Source organism: Rhinatrema bivittatum, chromosome 4 (assembly GCF_901001135.1).
Source record: "Rhinatrema bivittatum chromosome 4, aRhiBiv1.1, whole genome shotgun sequence".
NCBI classification, from domain to species: Eukaryota; Metazoa; Chordata; class Amphibia; order Gymnophiona; family Rhinatrematidae; genus Rhinatrema; species Rhinatrema bivittatum.
The window spans coordinates 413855291-413874079 of NC_042618.1; the positions used below are offsets into that span (position 1 = coordinate 413855291).

Consider the following 18789-nt stretch of genomic DNA (forward strand, 5'->3'; position numbering starts at 1 on the left):
TGTCTTGGGTGAAGCAGCTCTTCCTCCCTCTGCACGGCTGGAGGTGAGGCAGCTGCCAGCCCTATCACCTCCCGTGGTCCAGCTCCCTCACAAACAGGCTGATACAGTACAGTGCGCTCCAACGGAGCGCACTGTTTACCTGCCATTGGACGCGCGTTTTCCCTTACCCCTTATTCAGTAAGGGGCGGAAAACGCGCATCCAACCCGCTGAATCTAATAGTGCCCTCAACATGCAAATGCATGTTGATGGCCCTATTAGGTATTCGTGTGCGATTCAGAAATTAAATTTCTTCCAGCACCGGGAAAGTGCACAGATATTAAGTCAGAGGTCCCGAAGAGTAAAAAAAAAGTTAAAAAAAAAAAATTGGAAGTCAGCCGGCGGCTGTCAGGTCGAAAACCGGACGCTCAATTTTGCCTGCGTCTGGTTTCCGAGCTCGTGGCTGTCAGCGAGCTCGAGAACAGATGCCGGCAAAATTGAGCGTCTGCTGTCAAACCCACTGACAGCCGCCACTCCTGTCAAAAAGGAGGCGCTAGGGACGTGCTAGTGTCCCTAGCGCCTCCTTTTGCCCGTTTCTACCACCGGGCCTCATTTGAATACTGTATCGCGCGCACAGGCAAATGGCCTGTGCGCGCGCCGGGAGAGCAAGCATTTGCCCACTCTCCCGCGGACTTCACTGAATCGGCCTGTAAGAGAGTTTCCTCATCAGGCCTAACTACTGCAGATCGGCCAAGCTCTTCATCACACATCGGGCAGAAAGACCCAGTAACATCAGGACTTTCTTTGCCCTGCAGGATTCATATCTGAAGCCTTGGAGCATTCTCCTGGCTCTCTTTTTTTTTTAAAATCAGCCCACCACACTGAAGTAGTTCCGTGGACCTACTTCAAAGTGTGGCACATTGCAGCCAGCAGCATGGTATCTCCCCTGTCGAGCTCCAAAGTTACTCACCATCTCCGGGGATTGCTGCAACCACCTGAGCATAGCAGCGATGCTGGATACAGCTCCCTGCACTGGCATCACTGTGCACTGCATGTTCACCCTCCCCCCCCCCCTTTTTTTTTTTTTTCAATTTTATGTCTCCTGCACTGAGCCTGGGAGGAGAAGCAGCCAAGGCAGAGTAAAAGGCATTCGAGGGGAGAAGTCAGAGAGAGAGAGAGAGAGAGCCAAGAAATAGAGAAACCTTGAGTTCCCTAAGAAAGTTTTTTTTAAAAGGGCTAGGTCTTCTCGTACCCTGTAGTTCCTAATAAGTAGGAGTCTTCCTAGGGAGGATCTTCAGTCTCTCGGGAAAAAGGATACATACCTAGGCGCCTCAACCAGGGTCTACCTGGAAAGCAGCTCCAAGAGGAAAGGCAGCCCTGAAAAACTATTGCCCCTGGAGATCAGCACCCTATCAGGCTGGGGCCGCATCCTGACTCTGGGAGGAAGTCTGTCTACACTTATCTGCAGTTTTTATTGGAGACAAGGCAAGGGTTTGTGACCATTCCCCTCTTTATGACCAAGGATGAGGTCATCAGGAGGATGTGCCCTCTCAGTCAGCTGAGGAGCAGTGAGAATCCCAAGTTTAATGGTCTGGTCTATCAGGCAAATAAGGAAGATATTAATCTGTGCCCTTCTCCTCCATCCCCAAATCTCAGCAATGTATCTACCACCTTACCACATTGGTTTCTGGAGCAGCCTACCTAAACACATGTGCCAGGCTCCTTCTCTAGCTAAATTAAAATGTAGCCTGAAAACTCATCTCTTAAGGCTTAAGTGGTAAAAGCAACCTTAAAATATTCCTGCTCATGCAAAAGATTTTATCAATTTGGGTTGGAGAGAGCAGAGTTGCTTACCTGTAACAGATGTTCTCCATAGACAGCAGGATGTTAATCCTCACACATGGGTGACATCATCAGATGGAGCCCCGATGCAGAAAATGTATGTCAAAGTTTATAGAACTTTGACTAGGCACACTGAGCAAGCCCAGCATACCCTATACCAGGGGCCCCCAACCACCGGTCTGCGGACCGGGACTGGGCCATTGGGGGGTTTTTGCTGGTCTGCGGTGCTGCTCTCCCCGGCTACCGTTCATTGGCTGCCGCTGCTGCAGGGAGGTGGGGCGAGGCTGGAGACCTGCCTCCTCCAACCCCAAAAGGGAGGAGGCACGACCCGAAAAGCAAGAAGATCAGCAGGGCCGTGGTGGAGCTCACGTCACCACGGCCCGAAGAAAAAAGTCGCGTCTAAACATGCAGGTGCTCCTCCTCCTTCCTGCCCATGCGGCCCTGGAAGAAAAATGTTGCCGGAGCCACATGGGCAGGAAGGAGGAGGAGCATCAGTCGCGTGCAGAAGAGGAGCAGCGTGGCCCCGGAAGAAAAATGTTGCCAGAGCCGCACGGGCAGGAAGGAGGAGGAGCATCAGCCGCGTGCAGAAGAGGAGCAGCGCGGCCCGAGAAGACCAGGGCCGCTGCAGAGCCCATCCTGCAGCAGCCCGTGAAGAGGAGGCCCAGAGGTGAGAGAGAGGCTGAGGGTTTGTAGAGTGTGTATGTGTGCGTGTATGAGATGAGTTGAGAGACTGTGTGTGGGAGTGAAGACCTGAATGTTTGCAGAGACAGCATGTGAGAGCCTCTGTGTGTGTGAGTGAGACAGCATGTGACAGTGAGAGCCTGTGCTTGAGCAAGATAGCATGTGGGAGTGAGAGAGTCAGCATGTGCCAGTGAGAGACTGTGTGTATGAATGATTGTATGAGAGAGAGCATGTGAGTGAGTGTGTGTGTGTGTGAGTGTGAGAGAGAAAGCATGTGAGAATGAGAACCTGTGTGTTTGAGGGAAGAAGACAGATGGAGAGAAAAGAAATAGAAAAAAAGGCAATAAGGAATTGGCAAAAAAATAAGAAAGGGAAGGTGGGAAAAAAAGCCTGTGACCAACAGATTAGAAAACTAAGATCAGACAGCAGATGTAAAAAAAAAAAAATAAAAATTACTTTTTACTGATTGGCACATGTAATCTTTGGGAATGTACAAGAGTAGCACTTTCTCTATGTGGATCTCACAATATACGAGATCAGCATGGAGGAACTGGAAGCCCATGGGGCCTGCACAGAGGAGGCAGCAGAATGGGCTTCAGTGCCAGTAGCAGCAATCAGCACCTCCCCAATAGCCACGTGGCAGCAGTGACACTGGCAGCAGAGGAATGAGAGAGGCTCTGAGGGAGCCAGTGAGAGCATGAGTGTGTATGAGAAAATCCAGGGGAGTAAAAGTGTGTGTGTGGGAGGGGTGTGTGTGGAGGGGGAGAGAGTATCTTACAGCCTGAGAGTGTGTCAGTGTCTGTGAGAGTGAGAGGTTATGGTTGGGTATAAGAGCATGAATGTGTATGTATGCGACAGTGTATGTGTGAGAGAGAATGGACATGTGAGTATGTGTGAGAGAGAGAGGATAACCTCCTAATCCTCAACAATATCAGGGTGACTGGAAATCAAGAGCTCCCATGTATGGACAGCAGGGGCTTTTTAAAATCCTTATTAGTATTAATTATTGTGTATTATTTGATATATGTGCTGTTTTGAAATATTTTATTGGTGTTTGGGAAATTATAAAAAAATGTATATGATTTTAATTAATAGAAATTCTATTTATCAGTAGTTTTAAAGTATTCTTTTATTAGTGTGGTTTTACTATTATAACTGATGCTTTATGTTTCTTGATTTTATTTGTTTTATGAGGAATGGTGGTTCTGTTTTTCCATTGTTAATACAGAGTCTGGCTTCTTGGGGTTTCCATTTCAGTTTTTTCTAATTTGTGCTCCTTTATTTTGTATTCTGTATTTGGTGAGGGTCTGTCTCTGCTCTGCGAGTGTGACCATGATGAGAGATTCTGCTAGCATGTAGTGTCTGTATAGGGATCTATAGGAATTGGGTTTGTTTTGTTTCCTCAGTAGGTGGTGTATTGTTATCCTAGGACCCAGTGTAATATTTACCCATGCTTATTCACAGGTAGGGTTTTTGTTGTTTGAGTCCTTGGTGTTATTACTGTTATGTTACGATGGGATTGCAGTATAGATTTTGAGTGTCTTTTTTTGTGGGGTTTTGTGTTAGTTCACAATGTGTCTGGTAGTGGAAGGTGTTTGTGCTGCTGTTACTGTGAGTTGACACCAGAATTTGAAAATATCTTTTAGTATGATGAGCTGTAAGGGAAACATCCAAGCTCCATTGTTTGGTGGTAGTGGAAGGTGTTTGTGCTGCTGTTACTGTGAGGTGACACCAGAATTTGAAAATATCTTTTAGTATGATGAGCTGTAAGGGAAACATCCAAGCTCCATTGTTTGGGGGAATTTCAGTGGATGCATAGAGTTAGAGAACTTGAGGTGCAGGATTTATAAATGTCATAATTAAATAAGTATGCACTAAAATCCAACCCCATCCATAACCCCACCCCCATATGACCAATGTCAGGAAGTATTTCTTCATGGAGAGGGTGGTGGATGCCAGGAGTTCCCTTCCGGAGGAAGTGGCGAAGACTAAAACTGTGAAGGATTTCAAAGAGGCATGGGATAAATACTGTGGATCCATAAAGGCTAGAGGATGGGAATGAAGAGAAAAACCATGGGGGTGGCTTGCTGGAATGGTGGCTACTACCTGATGATTACTACCTTTACTCAATAAGCCTTCACATGGTTAATGCAACTCCAACATTCCTCTCTGCTTCAACGGCAAGGGGAAATGTGGAAAAGAGGATTTGCATTCAGGCAACAACCAACAAGGACTGAACTGCACAGTCTGGGTAAACAAATAAGCGTGGGGGTAGCTTGCTTGTTGCGGTAGTTACTACCCTAAACCAATTAAGCCTGATACTTCACTTTATGCATTCAAACAGCATTGCTCTCTGCTTCAACAGCAGGGGGAAATATGGAAAATAGGATTTACATTCAGACAACATCCAACAAGGCATCCAACATGTGCAGTCTGGGTAAACAAGCATCAGGGTAACTTGCTTTATGCGGCAGTTACTACTCTTAACCATTAAGACTTATGCTTCATCTTGGATGCAACTCTAACATTACTCTCTGCATCAACGGCAGGGAATGGCAGGAAACTCGAATCAAGCAGTTACCCATTAGGGCCCTGAACGTGGAAGTCGGTGAAACAGATAAGTATGAGAAAATAAGTGTGGGAACTTGCTGGGCAGACTGGATGGGCCGTTTGGTCTTTTTCTGCTGTCATTTCTATGTTTCTATGTATATTTTTAAAAACTGACACCTCCCCCATCCCAGAACCCATGGATACGGAAGGGTATGAGGTACCCTAGGCCAGAGGTTCTCAACCTTTTTTCTGTCAGGACACACAGGACAGATGGTTCTCACATGCGTGGCAAACTGAACACATGATTGCCATGGAGCTAGATGTAAACATATACTCTATATCTACAGAAACCGCCCTGACCCCACCCAACAGCAGGTGCAGAACAGAACTAGTACATTCCACGTTCAATTTACCATACTAAAAAGGTATTTCTGGTGTCATCTCAGTAATAGCAACATAAACACTCTCTCCTACCATGCGCAATAGCCCTCCTTATGAAAAAACAATTTACCACCAATACATGTCCTATTGAGAAAACATGACAAATAATATTGATACAAATGCCTACATGCTAGTAAAAATAGCTCACCTTGGTCACACACATAGAATCAACCTTCACCAAGAACAGAAAAACCGCAAAGCAAAGTTGCTTACCTGTAACAGGTGTTCTCCCAGGACAGCAGGATGTTAGTCCTCACATATGGGTGACATTATCAGATGGAGCCCTGTCATGGAAAACTTTTGTCAAAGTTTCTAGAACTTTGACTGGCACACTGAGCATGCCCAGCATGCCACTAACCCTGCAAAAGTACGCGCGAAAAATAAAATAAAACATACGTGAACCCAACTCCGTGGGGTGGCGGGCGGGTTTCGTAGGACTAACATCCTGCTGTCCTGGGAGAACACCTGTTACAGGTAAGCAACTCTGTTTTCCTCCAGGACAAGCAGGATGGTAGTCCTCAGCCTGTAGCAAGCTACAGGCTGAGTCATACGTATGAGGCCAAGCAGCACCAAACATGTGCAACAGGCACAACAACTGGGGTGCTGTTGGCAAGGATAAGGCAGCCTGAAATTCACAGCGGGTCGAGGTAGGACGAGTTGGGTTTCTACACTGGCCAAAGACGGAATCCTGTCACCCAGCCTTGTCCAGGCAGTAGTGAGCTGCGAAGGTGTGAGAGAGCTCCATGTTGCAGCTCTGTAGATGTCAGTAATCGGTACTGAACGGTAGTGTGCTACTGACGTTGCCATTTCTCTGACTGAGTGTGCCTTCACTCGTCCCTGCAGTGGAAGGCTTGCTTGTTGGTAACAGAATGCTATGCAGTCTGCCAACCAGTTTGACAGTGTTTGCTTGCCCACCACATTCCCAAGTTTGTTCGTATCAAAAGATACAAAGAGTTGGGTGGACTTCCTGTGGGCTGTAGTGCGGTCTAAGTAAAACGCAAGAGCACGCTTACAGTCCAAGGTGTGGAGAGCTCGCTCACCTGATGAGCGTGAGGTCTTGGAAAGAAAGTAGGCAAGACTATGGACTGATTTAAATGGAAATCAGTTATCACCTTAGGAAGGAATTTAGGGTGAGTGCGGAGAACCATCCAGTCATGGAGGAACCTTGTGTAGGGTGAATAGGTCAAGGGCCTGTAACACACTTACCCTGCGAGCAGACGTGATGGCTACTAGGAAAAGTACTTTCCATGTAAGGTATCTGAGTTTGCAGGAATGCAAGGGCTCAAAAGGAGTGTGCATGAGCTGTGCAAGTACCACACTGAGGACCCATGCCACGATTGGTGGCCGTAGAGGAGGCTTAAGCAGTAATAAGCCTCTTATGAAGTGACTCACCAGGGGTTGAGCAGTTATTGGGGCATCCCCTATTCCTTGATGGTAAGCAGAGATGGCAATAAGGTGCACTCGGATAGATGAAAGATTCCGAGAGGTGCCAGAAATAATCTAACAGACTCGATGTGGGGCAAGAAAAGGGATCCAAGCCCTTCTGAGTGCACCACAAGGTAAATCTCTTCCATTTAGAGCGGTAGGATTTCCGCATGGAAGGCTTCCGTGAAGCTACTAGGACGTTACTAGAAAGATTGAGTGGTTGTAGAATCAACCTTTCAACATCCAGGCTGTCCGAGACAGGGTCTGGAGGTTCGGGTAGCATAGTTTGCCGTGATTCTGTGTTATGAGGTTGGGCGATGTGCCCGGGTCCTGGACAGAAAGGGCGCGAAGTATGGGAAACCAAATTTGACGCGGCCAATACGGGGCTATGAGGATCCTTAAGCCCCGGTCCTGTTGTAGCTTCACGAGAGTCTTGCTTATTAGTGGAATCGGAGGATACGCATAAAGCAGGCCTTTGTTCCAGGGACAGGCAAAGGCATCCCTGGCTGGTGCATGCCTGTTCCTGTGCAGGGAGCAGAAGTTTTCCACTTTGTGGTTCTGACTGGACACAAAAGGTCGATGGTCGGATGACCCCACCGGTGGAAGATTCTTTTCGCAACCGAGGGATCCAGAGACCATTTGTGGGGCTGGAAACGTCGGCTGAGGCGGTCCGCCAGTGCATTCTGTGTTCCCGCTAGATAAGTGGCTTGCAGAAGAATGGAATGCCGCAGGGCCCAGGCCCAAATCTGCGCCACCTCCTGGCAAAGCAGATAAGAGCCTGTGCCCCCTCCCTGTTTGTTCAGGTACCACACTGCAACTTGGTTGTCTGTTTGAATCAGGACAACTTTATTAGAGAGGCAATCCTGAAATGCATAAAGGGTAGGGATGTGAATCGTTTTAGGACGATTAAAATTATCGTCCGATAATTTTAATATCGTCTTAAACCGTTATGGAACACAATACAATAGAGATTCTAACGATTTATCGTTATAAATCGTTAGAATCGTGAGCCGGCACACTAAAACCCCCTAAAACCCACCCCCGACCCTTTAAATTAAATCCCCCACCCTCCCGAACCCCCCCCAAATGAGTTAAATAACCTGCGGGTCCAGCAGCGGTCCGGAACGGCAGCGGTCCGGAACGGGCTCCTGCTCCTCAATCTTGTTGTCTTCAGCCGGCGCCATTTTCCAAAATGGCGGCGAAAAATGGCGGCGGCCATAGACGAACACGATTGGACGGCAGGAGGTCCTTCCGGACCCCCGCTGGACTTTTGGCAAGTCTCGTGGGGGTCAGGAGGCCCCCCACAAGCTGGCCAAAAGTTCCTGGAGGTCCAGCGGGGGTCAGGGAGCGATTTCCCGCCGCGAATCGTTTTCGTACGGAAAATGGCGCCGGCAGGAGATCGACTGCAGGAGGTCGTTCAGCGAGGCGCCGGAACCCTCGCTGAACGACCTCCTGCAGTCGATCTCCTGCCGGCGCCATTTTCCGTACGAAAACGATTCGCGGCGGGAAATCGCTCCCTGACCCCCGCTGGACCTCCAGGAACTTTTGGCCAGCTTGTGGGGGGCCTCCTGACCCCCACGAGACTTGCCAAAAGTCCAGCGGGGGTCCGGAAGGACCTCCTGCCGTCCAATCGTGTTCGTCTATGGCCGCCGCCATTTTTCGCCGCCATTTTGGAAAATGGCGCCGGCTGAAGACAACAAGATTGAGGAGCAGGAGCCCGTTCCGGACCGCTGCCGTTCCGGACCGCTGCTGGACCCGCAGGTTATTTAACTCATTTTGGGGGGGTTCGGGAGGGTGGGGGATTTAATTTAAAGGGTCGGGGGTGGGTTTTAGGGGGTTTTAATGTGCCGGTTTTGCGATTTTTAGATTTTTAGATTTTTCACGATTTTTCACGATTTTTCACGATATTTTACCCCCCCAAACGGCAACAATACGATTCCCTCCCCCTCCCAGCCGAAATCGATCGTTAAGACGATCGAGGACACGATTCACATCCCTAATAAAGGGCATACCGCATCGCTCGAAGCTCCAGAAAACTGATTTGATGGGTCGCTTCGGCTGTTGAAGGGTGTCATGATGGTCCTTCAATTGCGCTACCACATCCTGGACTTAATTCCCGAAGAGGTTTTCACCTCTGCAGGGGAGATCGGCTAGCCTGTCTTGGATCTCTCTCACCCACACACACGCTTCCTCTCTCTCTCTCACCCACACACATGCTTCCTATCTCTCTCTCACCCACACTAAAACACACATACACATATGCAGACAAGAACTGAACTGGAAACCACAACAAGCCAGATTCTGTATGCAGTGCAATAATAGAAAAGCAGCATATCACTATTCCTCAAAACAATACAATCAAGAATTATAACTCAATCAGAATAGTAAACCATACTAAAAAATTATATGAATCAAAACAGATGGTGAATAGCATTACCAACACTAATAAAATATTTCAAAATGACACATCACAACTAATAATTAAAACTAATAAGGATAAAAAAATCTCTTGCTCTCCATATCTGGGAACTATAGATTTGTAGTCATCCTAAGATTGTTGTGGATTGGAGGAGAGTGCAAAAAATTGTAACCCCTCTCACACATAAATACAGGCACAGGCACAATCTCTCACAGAAACCCACACACTCTAACCCACTCATACACGCACCCTCTTACTCTCTCATACACACACAACACACACTCAACCCTCTCATAAACACTCTCATACACACCCACTTGTTCCCTTATTAATATCTTTCAATACTGGGCAAATTGTTGCTTGCTTCAAAATACTAGTTACCCTATCTTCTAAGACAGCGCAATTAACTTTTTAATGATCTCAAAAGCTTGATCTTTAATATTCTTTATAATTATAAGCAGGCAAGGATCTAATAGAGAAAATACTTTCTTCAGTCCTGCAACAATATTATTGACCTCTCTCAATGCCAGCAATCTAAACTGTGACCACTACCCTCTGTGATTCTCAATTAAACTTTCATTTTGTTGTAATGAGCTGCCTATCTGCCTTTGTACTGAGTCTATTTTATTCACAAAATAGGTAGCTATGCTTTCACAATCTGGAAGTTCAGCATTATTGTCTGTTGGTCTTGAGGTTAACTATTTCACTAGAGAAAATAGTTGTATTTGGCAACTAATTGAGGATGCTAATTCCTTAGTATAGTATTCTTTTTTTACCCCATGACAAAGTATTCTATATTTAACAACTCCATATACTGTATATCTCTCTTTTGGCTCTTTTTCATTTCTCCAGCTCCTCTTAGCCCTATGTAACTCCCTTATATCAGTTCTTTTTTAGAATCATGGTGCACATTGACTTCTCTTGCTCATATTTCTTGCTTTGGTGCAATATTGTTATAAGCAGAAGGTAGACTAGAGTAGCAGGTGGAGCATGTGAACAATTCAAAGGTCTCTGTGACAGATTTCCACTGCTGTGCAAAATTCTCAATATTTGCTTTAGAATGTATCGGGGGGGGGGGGGGTTGGGTTTTTTTTTTTTTTTAGCATAACGCCTTTGCTACCTTATTTCAAAACCTTTTTTTTAATGTATTATGTCTGTCAATCTTGACTAGACTGTACGCTCCAAGGAATAGGGACCTTCCTTTATGTGCCTCTGTACAGTACTGCATATATCTGATCTGCACTATACAGATAATTGATAATAAGGCTGATGAACTGTTTAACAAAACAAATTAGCCTAGCTCTCCTGTTTTTTACTTTGGATTTTCTTTATGGTGTGTTATGTTACAACTTGCACGTTTTCTGATGGCCCACTAATGGGACCCACCTTACATTTGGGATAGACTATACTACACTATTACAGAGTTCTAGCTTCTCTTGGAAGCTGAGCGAGGCGACTGCAACAGAAGGCACCAATGTGGTAGTACTACTGCTGAGCAGATGAACAAATTAGTCAAGCAGAAAGCAGACATAATTTAATGAAATACTTTAATTGTCGAGTCACAGGAAGGTCAGCTCATTCTGCATCACTGTTCTACAATCAAAGGAATTCATTTTGGGAAACTACCACAAGCCAAGAAAAACAGACTCAGTTTTTGGCTCAGATATAAAAAAAACAAATAAACAAACAATAAAAACACATTGCAGGTCATCGACTTACCATGTTTGCATTTGGAGCATTGCTGTAAGAGAAAAAGATGAGAAATGAGTAACTTTTTTTATTAGCCTTTTCAGCCGACGAACAAGAGCAAAGAAAAAGTGAGCTGCCCAGGGTAGTACTCACCATGTGATTGCATCCTCCGTTCTTCTCAATACAGATATTGCACTTGGGACACTATGAAAACAGAACCACTTGTCAGTCACATCCAGCATTTTCTATCAATAAAAGAAAATTGCTTTTTGTTTCCCTAATATCTACAGAGCATGCAAAAATCTGCTGATAACACTTGACTACATATTTCAAATCAGCAGGTGGCAGGGGGTGGGGGGGGAAAGAAATTTAAGGGGTTAGACCAGTATTTGATCATTTAAATAACGAGGTGACAATGAATATGAGATAACTAGTCCCAACTGTGGTAAGCAATGACTTGCCACATAGGTCCTAGGCTAAGCTAGAGTAACTCTAGGATTCCATTTATAGGGCATCCACCACTTTATAGCCCTAGAGGGTGATTTCATAGAATTTCATAGCTGCAGCAGCATAAGCAGCACTGCTAAGAGACTTAAATTAATCCATGTTTGTTTTATGAGAAGTGGATTTGCTTATTCTGTGCTTGCTTTTTACTAGATTACAGATTTAAAAAAAAAAAAAAAAAAAAAAAGAGGGAGACTGAAATGAAAAATTGCTATAACCAGCCGCAGAACTACAGGTGTTCAAGCCTTTATATACTGGCAGTGAAAGACTTTAAGAGGCACTAAGACATTGTGCCAGGAGCTAGGCACCTGCCAGCAAAGTTTCATTTCTGAACATTGTACTACTTTTCAAGTACTAAACTATGATATAACAAAATTAATCCATAAAAAGCAAAACAAAGGAGCCCTGCCTTACCCCCCCCCCCCAAAATGCACCCTGGACCCCACCCTTCCACAGACAATTATACAGGAGGTGCTTACATCTTTAGTGTGCGCACTAATATAGTTTGCAGTTTCTGAGTCGTCTGCACACTTTGTCAGCCACTTCCGGATAGTGGCACAGTCTGTTGGGGCATGGTACATCTGACGACATTTGAAACTTTATAGAGAAAACATAAAAAAATATATATATTGTCGCTCAGATTACATTAATGCTTCAGCATTTCCAACAATTAAAGCATCAACTACAGGTCCTGAAGTTCATGTGTCAGTTAACACCAAGTAGAATGCTGGAAAGCAGAGTTGCTTACCTATACAGGTGTTCTCCTAGAACAGCAGGATGTTAGTCCTCATACATGGGTGACATCACTGGATGGAGCCCAGCATGGAAAACTTATGTCAAAGTTTTTAGAACTTTGACTAGGCACACTGAGCATGCCCTGCATGCCCTATACCACATGTCCATGCGGGGTCCCTCTTTAGTCTTGTAACAAAAAATTACGACAAAATAATAAATAGGAGAAACAACTCTGTGGGGTGGCGGGCAGGTTTTGTGAGACTAACATCCTACTATCCTAGGAGAAAACCTGTTACAGGTAAGCGACTGCTTTCTCCTAGGACAAGCAGGATGGTAGTCCTCATACACATGGGTGAATCCCTAGCTATAGGCCAGTGGTTCTCAACCCTGTCCTGGGGACCCCCCCAGCCAGTCGGGTTTTCAGGATATCCACAATGAATATGCATGAGAGAAAATGTGTGTGTTATGGAGGCAGTGTATGCAAATTTTCTCTCATGCATATTCATTGTGGATATCCTGAAAACCCAAATGGCTGGGGGGGGGGGGGGGTCCCCCAGGACAGGGTTGAGAACCACTGCTATTGGCTGTTCCCCAACTTGCACCAACCAGGTGCCAGACACAACAATCACAGTGCTGTTGATAACAGAAGGGGAGACAGCCTGAACCCAAACAATGGGCCCTAGGCAGTGAGTTGGGTTCTAAACCTCAAAGAGATTCCTGAGGACAGACTGCCTGAACCTAATGTCTTGTCGGTCATCCCTATCCAGACAATAGTGTGATGCGAACGTGTGGAGGGAACTCCACATCGCAATCTTGTAGATCTCCTCCATGGGAACTGCTTGCAAGTGGGCCACAGACGTTGCCATGGCTCTGAAAGAATGAGCCTTGACATGACCCCCAAGATGCAGTCCCACCTGGGCATAACAGAAGGAGATGCAATCTGCTAGCCAATTGGATAGTGTCTGTTTGGCAATAGAAACTCCCAAACTATTTCTGTCAAAAGAAATTAAAAGTTAGGTGGCTTCTGTGTAACTCTAGGTAGAAGGCTAAGGCTCTCTTGCAATCCAAAGCGTGCAGTGCTCGTTCGTCTGGTGCAAATGGGGCCTAGGAAAGAATGTTGGCAGGAAGATTGACTGGTTAAGATGGAAATCCATCACCACCGTAGGCAGGAATTTAGGGTGTGTGCTCAAGACCACCCTATCGTGAAAAAACTTGGTATAAGGAGGATAAGTCACTAAGGCCTGGAGCTCGCTGACCCTGCGCAATGAAATGACCACCACCAAAAATATGACCTTCCAGGTCAGGTACTTCGGGTCACAGGTGCACAAACAGTTCAAAAGGAACTTTCATCTGGTGAGCTAACACCACACTGAAGTCCAAAGATACAGCGGGAGACCTTAGGAGAGGTTTTAATTGAAACAGGCCCCGCATGAAACATACAACTATACGCTGTACAGAGATGGGCTTACCATCTACACCGTGGTGGTATGCGCCAACTCCACTAAGATGAACTCCAACGGAGTTGGTTTTTAGGCCAGTCTCAGATAGGTGCGGAAGGTAATCAAGCAGTTTTTGTGTGGGGCAGGAAAAATGATCTAGGGCCTTCTGCTCACATCACATGGAAAACCTCCTCCACTTCATTCCATAGGACTTTCTAGTAGAAGGCTTTCTAGAAATTGCCAGGACCCAAGACACATCCTCTGAAAGATCAAGCAACTGCAGGATTAATCTCTCAACATCCAGGTTGTGAGTGACAGCATCTGGAGTTTGGGATGCCACAGCCTGCTCTGATCCTGCGTGATGAGATCTGGGGAAGCCCCCAGACTGATCGGTTTCTGGAGGGACAACTCCCAGAGGAGTGGAAACCAGACCTGTCTCGGCCAATGAGGGGCTATGAGGAGAGCCTTTGTTACTTGAGGAAGCGGAGAATACATGTACAAAAGACCCTTGCCCCAATGGCAAGCAAAGGCATCCGAGGCTGGTTCGCTGTAGTCACCTTCCTGTTGCAGGGGGATGCGAACAAGTCCACGTCTGGGTTCCCCTAGAGGCAGAAGAGCAGACTCACAACCCCTTGGGGTCCAGTGACCACTCATGGGGCCTGAAGGCTCGACTCAGTTTGTCCGCTATTACGTTCTCCATTCTGGCCAGTTACATGGCCTGGAGCCCCATCCCATGGGAGAGAGCTCAGGCCCAGATATGGACCAATTCCTGACACTTGAGGTATGACCCCATGCCTCCCTGCTTGTTGACATACCACTTAAATACTTAGTTGTCTGTCTGGATCAGGACAACTTTATTAGACCGCCAATCTCTGAAAGCCCATAGAGTGTATCTGATCGCCCGGAGCATCAGGAAGTTGATTTGACATTGTGCTTCCTGGGCAGACCACAGACCCTGGATACGGAGCCCATAAACATGAGCACCCCGCCCCAGGGTGGATTTATCTATGGTAAGGACAATTTGGGTAAGTGGAGTTTTGAAAGATATTCCCTGCTCCAAATTCGAGAGAGCCTGGAAAGATGGAGTGATGCGGATGCAAGCCTGGAGGTCCTGGGTGGCCTGGCACCACTGTGACCTCAAGGTCCATTGAGCTCTGCGCATGTGTAAACGTGCCAAGGGAGCCATGTGGCCCAACAGCCTCAACATATGTCGCGCTGATACCTGCTGGCTCTGTTGCATCACCTCCGCTATGGACGCCAAAGTGACTGCCCTGGAGCGCGGAAGAAAGGCTTTTGTCTGAGCCGTGTCTAGCAGAGATCCTATGAAGTCCAATTGAGGTGATGGGATGAGATGGGACTTTGGTTAATTAATGACGAACCTTAGTGATTCCAACACCCGGATGGTCAAGTACAAGGACAGATATGTACCCGCCTGAGAGGTGCTCTTGATCAGCCAATCGTCCAGACAGGGGAAACATTCAATACACATTACAATGTACTCTATGTAGATATGTGACCTGCTGACTCCGCCCTATACATACTGATTGACATTTTTGGCGCCAACGACAGCATTTATAATTGTGGTTTCTTCAGCAGGTAGATTGCTATAATATTGAATGCCGGTGGCAATTTGCATCCTAGAAGTTACTTGCGTCAGCCTTGAAAGCACAGCATAAAAAAATAGTAAGTATTATGCTTAACTGCGATACCCTTCTTGACATATAGTTTAAACTTTTTGCAACTTGAATAATGCAATTCGGGAAATGCTCCTTATTGATTCGGGAGGTCACGGATCAAGATCCTGTAGTCTCTTTCAGTTGTGTTCATTTTATTGTAAAACAAAGCAAGCAGCCACTTTTTGATTTCTTTGTAGTTTTGAATGGCTTGACACTTCAATGTCTGCATAAAAAGCTTATTTGCCAGCAGAACGTTATGTTATCACATAAGCATTGGTGCCTGCCAGCTGGATCAGTAACACCCCAATGAGCACATGCAGACGCTCCAGTAGCGGTTCCAACAGGGAAAGCGCAGGCACCGGTGCCGTCTGAGCTACTGACTCAATGCCCCGTAGCGCCCGATAGACCGCCAGCCGGACTCTGTGCTCCAACTCCTGCTCAAAAGCTGCCCATGCCAAAATGGACTGGGAGGCAGGAGAGATTGGAGCCCCAAGGTGGATCGGCAACTGACACCAGGACTGGTGGAGACCGTCGCAGACCCCTGGCACCAATGGAGGATAGGCACCTCTCGATGCAGGGTCGCTTCAGGGACAATATGGCAAGTGCCGGCACCGACCCGAGCCCTGCACTGTGCATCAAAGGGGACTGGTGCTGATTCTTCCTTGGCTTCCCTCGGTGCTCGGACCAGTCTTTCCCCGGTGCCAAGGTCGAAGATGAAGAACCCGATGTCTCGGCCTGGAAGAGACAGACAGGGGCCAGTACCCGGAGCCCCTGTCCACCGGCGGCATTAATGGAGCGTACAGCCCTGCAGACATAGATGGCTCGGTGTGGCTGCATGGTCCTTCAGTGTTGATGCCACAGTTGCCAATGTCAATGGCTCAAAATTTCTCGCTCCGAAGAGTTTCTCCATCTTCGAGTCAAGTGCGAAGTCCCTTCGGGGTCATTTGGTCGCACAAGCAGCACCCCCGGATGTCATGCAATGCCCCCAGGTAGAGGATGCACAGAGTCCTTGGGCACTGCCGAAAACCCGAGGTAATGACGATACAAACTTAAGGGGCAAAAACGACAATGGAGACAGCGGGCGATAGATGCCAGTGGTCACCAAGGCACCACCACCAAGGAGGGGAACGGAAACAAAAAAAAAAAGAAAATTTGGTTCTTACCTGATAATTTTCATTCCTGTAGTACCAAGGATCAGCCCAGACTCCTGGGTTCATACATCTGTGCCAGCAGGCAGAGACAGAGAAAGTAAAACTGCCACTGCTTTAACTATGCTGATGCCCCCCTGCAGTTTCTCAGTATTAATCTGTACCAAAGCTGAATACCAAACATCATAAAAAAAACCCTATTGAATTATAAACTTCTGAACAATGAACAAAAATTTGTCTCTGATAACAAGGAACCAATAGGAAAGCGGACGACTCTCCAACTGTCTTAATCCCTGGGCGGGACTCTGGACTGACCTTGGTACTACAGGAACGAAAATTATCAGGTAAGAACCGAATTTTCTTTTCCCTGTACGTACCAGATCAGTCCAGATTCCTGGGATGTACCAAAGCTTCCTAGACCGGGTGGGACCTGGAGAGTCCCGCGCGCAATACACTTTCGCCAAAAGACCGAGACTCCCGATCTGCCACATCTAGGCGATAATGCCTTGCAAAAGTATGTAGCGACTTCCAAGTTGCTGCCCTACAAATCTCTTGTGGTGAAACCAAGTGAGCCTCTGCCCAAGAAGCCGACAGACCGGGTGGAATGAGCCCTCAAACCCTCCAGTACTGGTTTATCTTTGAGAATGTAAGCTGAGCCAATAGCTTCCTTAAGCCATCTAGCAATAGTGGTTTTGGAAGCTTGAAGGCCCTTCTTCAGACCACTCCATAGCACAAAAAGATGGTCAGAGCACCTAAAACCATTTGTGACTTTAAGATAGCGAAGCAACGCTCTGCAGACATCGAGAGGCCGAAGCTCCCGCGCACGTGGCTCTGAATCAGATAAATCCGAAAAAGCCGGCAGTTCCACTGACTGATTAACATGAAAGGAAGAAATTACTTTCGGTAGAAAAGATGGAACTGTCCATAAAGACACACCCCTATCCGATATCTGAAGGAAAGGATTCCGACAAGACAAGGCCTGCAACTCTGAAATACGCCTTGCAGAACAGATGGCTACTCAGAAAATCACCTTCAAGGTTACATCCTTCATCATAGCCCTCCAAATGGGTTCGAAAGGAGACTCAATAAACCCCGAAGGACCAGGTTGAGGTTCCAAGGAGGACAAACCTTCCGCACAGGGAGACGCAAATTCTTGCCCCCCTTGTATAAAGCGTACCACATGCGGATGAGAGGACAAGCAATAGCCATCCATGGTTCCCCTCAAAGAGGACAACGCTGCCACCTGGACTCTAAGAGAATTGAGAGCTAGACCTTTAACCAACCCGTCCTGTAAGAAAGATAACACTTGTGCTACCGAAGCACACAAGACCGGAGTCCCCTTTGCCAAACACCAAGCCTGACAACTGGCTTCCGACTTCGCCCGAATGAGCCAATCGTCCAGACAGGAATGGACTAGAACTCCCTGCTGACGTAAGGCCGCCGCTATGACCACCATGACCTTGGTGACGACGCGAGGTGCCGTTGCCAAGCCGAAGGGGAATGCCTGAAACTGGAAGTGCTGTCCCAGGACCATGAACCGCAGATAGCGCTGATGTGCCTGAAAAAATAGGGATATGAAGATATGTTTCCGTCAGATCCAATGATGCCAGGAACTCCTGGGAGTGTACCGCTGCTATCACTGAGTGCAGGGTCTCCATCCAGAAACAAGGAACTTGCAACGCTACATTCACTCCTTTCAAATCGAGGATGGGACGAAAGGTTCCCTCTTTCTTCGGGACCACAAAGTAGATTGAATACCTCCCGGTTCGAATCTCCTCCGGAGGCACCGGTATCATGGCCCCCAACCGCTGCAACCTGTGCAGAGTCTCCCGCACCACTCTGCGCTTCTGCAGTGAGCCGCACGAGGAAACTAGGAACAAGTCGCAGATGGGCCTTGCAAAATCTAAGGCGTAGCCGTCTTTTAACACCCCTAGAACCCACTGGTCCTGCGTGATCTCGGCCCACTCCCCGTAAAACAATGCCAGCCGACCTCCTACAAAAGGATCGGTGGAGTGGACCGGCCTTCTTTCATTGGGTAGACTTGGGACCGGAGGGAGCTGTATTACCGGGATTCCTGAAGGGTCTACGGCCCCTTCGAAAGGGCTGTCCCCAGGAATGTCCTCTTGCCGAGGAACCCCTCTGCGCCGGCGCCCCAGTAGGGCGCTGTTGCCGAAACCTGCGATTGTCACGAAAATGCAACCAAGGTGGAAAACTGCGTCTAGCCCGGGTTCTGTCTTCTGGCAAGCGAGGCGCCTTAGTACCC

General features: G+C 47.2%; 1 protein-coding gene across 5 annotated transcripts in view; it reads right to left on the minus strand.

Moving 5' to 3' along the window:
- Window positions 1–18789, minus strand: part of ARIH2 (ariadne RBR E3 ubiquitin protein ligase 2) — a 177853-nt gene that overhangs the window by 26984 nt on the left and 132080 nt on the right. For all 5 annotated transcript variants that reach the window (XM_029601273.1, XM_029601272.1, XM_029601271.1 and 2 more), the window contains 3 exons: window positions 12008–12125; window positions 11178–11228; window positions 11055–11076 (listed from right to left, as the gene is read on the minus strand). In XM_029601273.1, the coding sequence (XP_029457133.1) occupies window positions 11055–11076; window positions 11178–11228; window positions 12008–12125 (191 nt within the window). The remainder of the gene's footprint in view (window positions 1–11054; window positions 11077–11177; window positions 11229–12007; window positions 12126–18789) is intronic.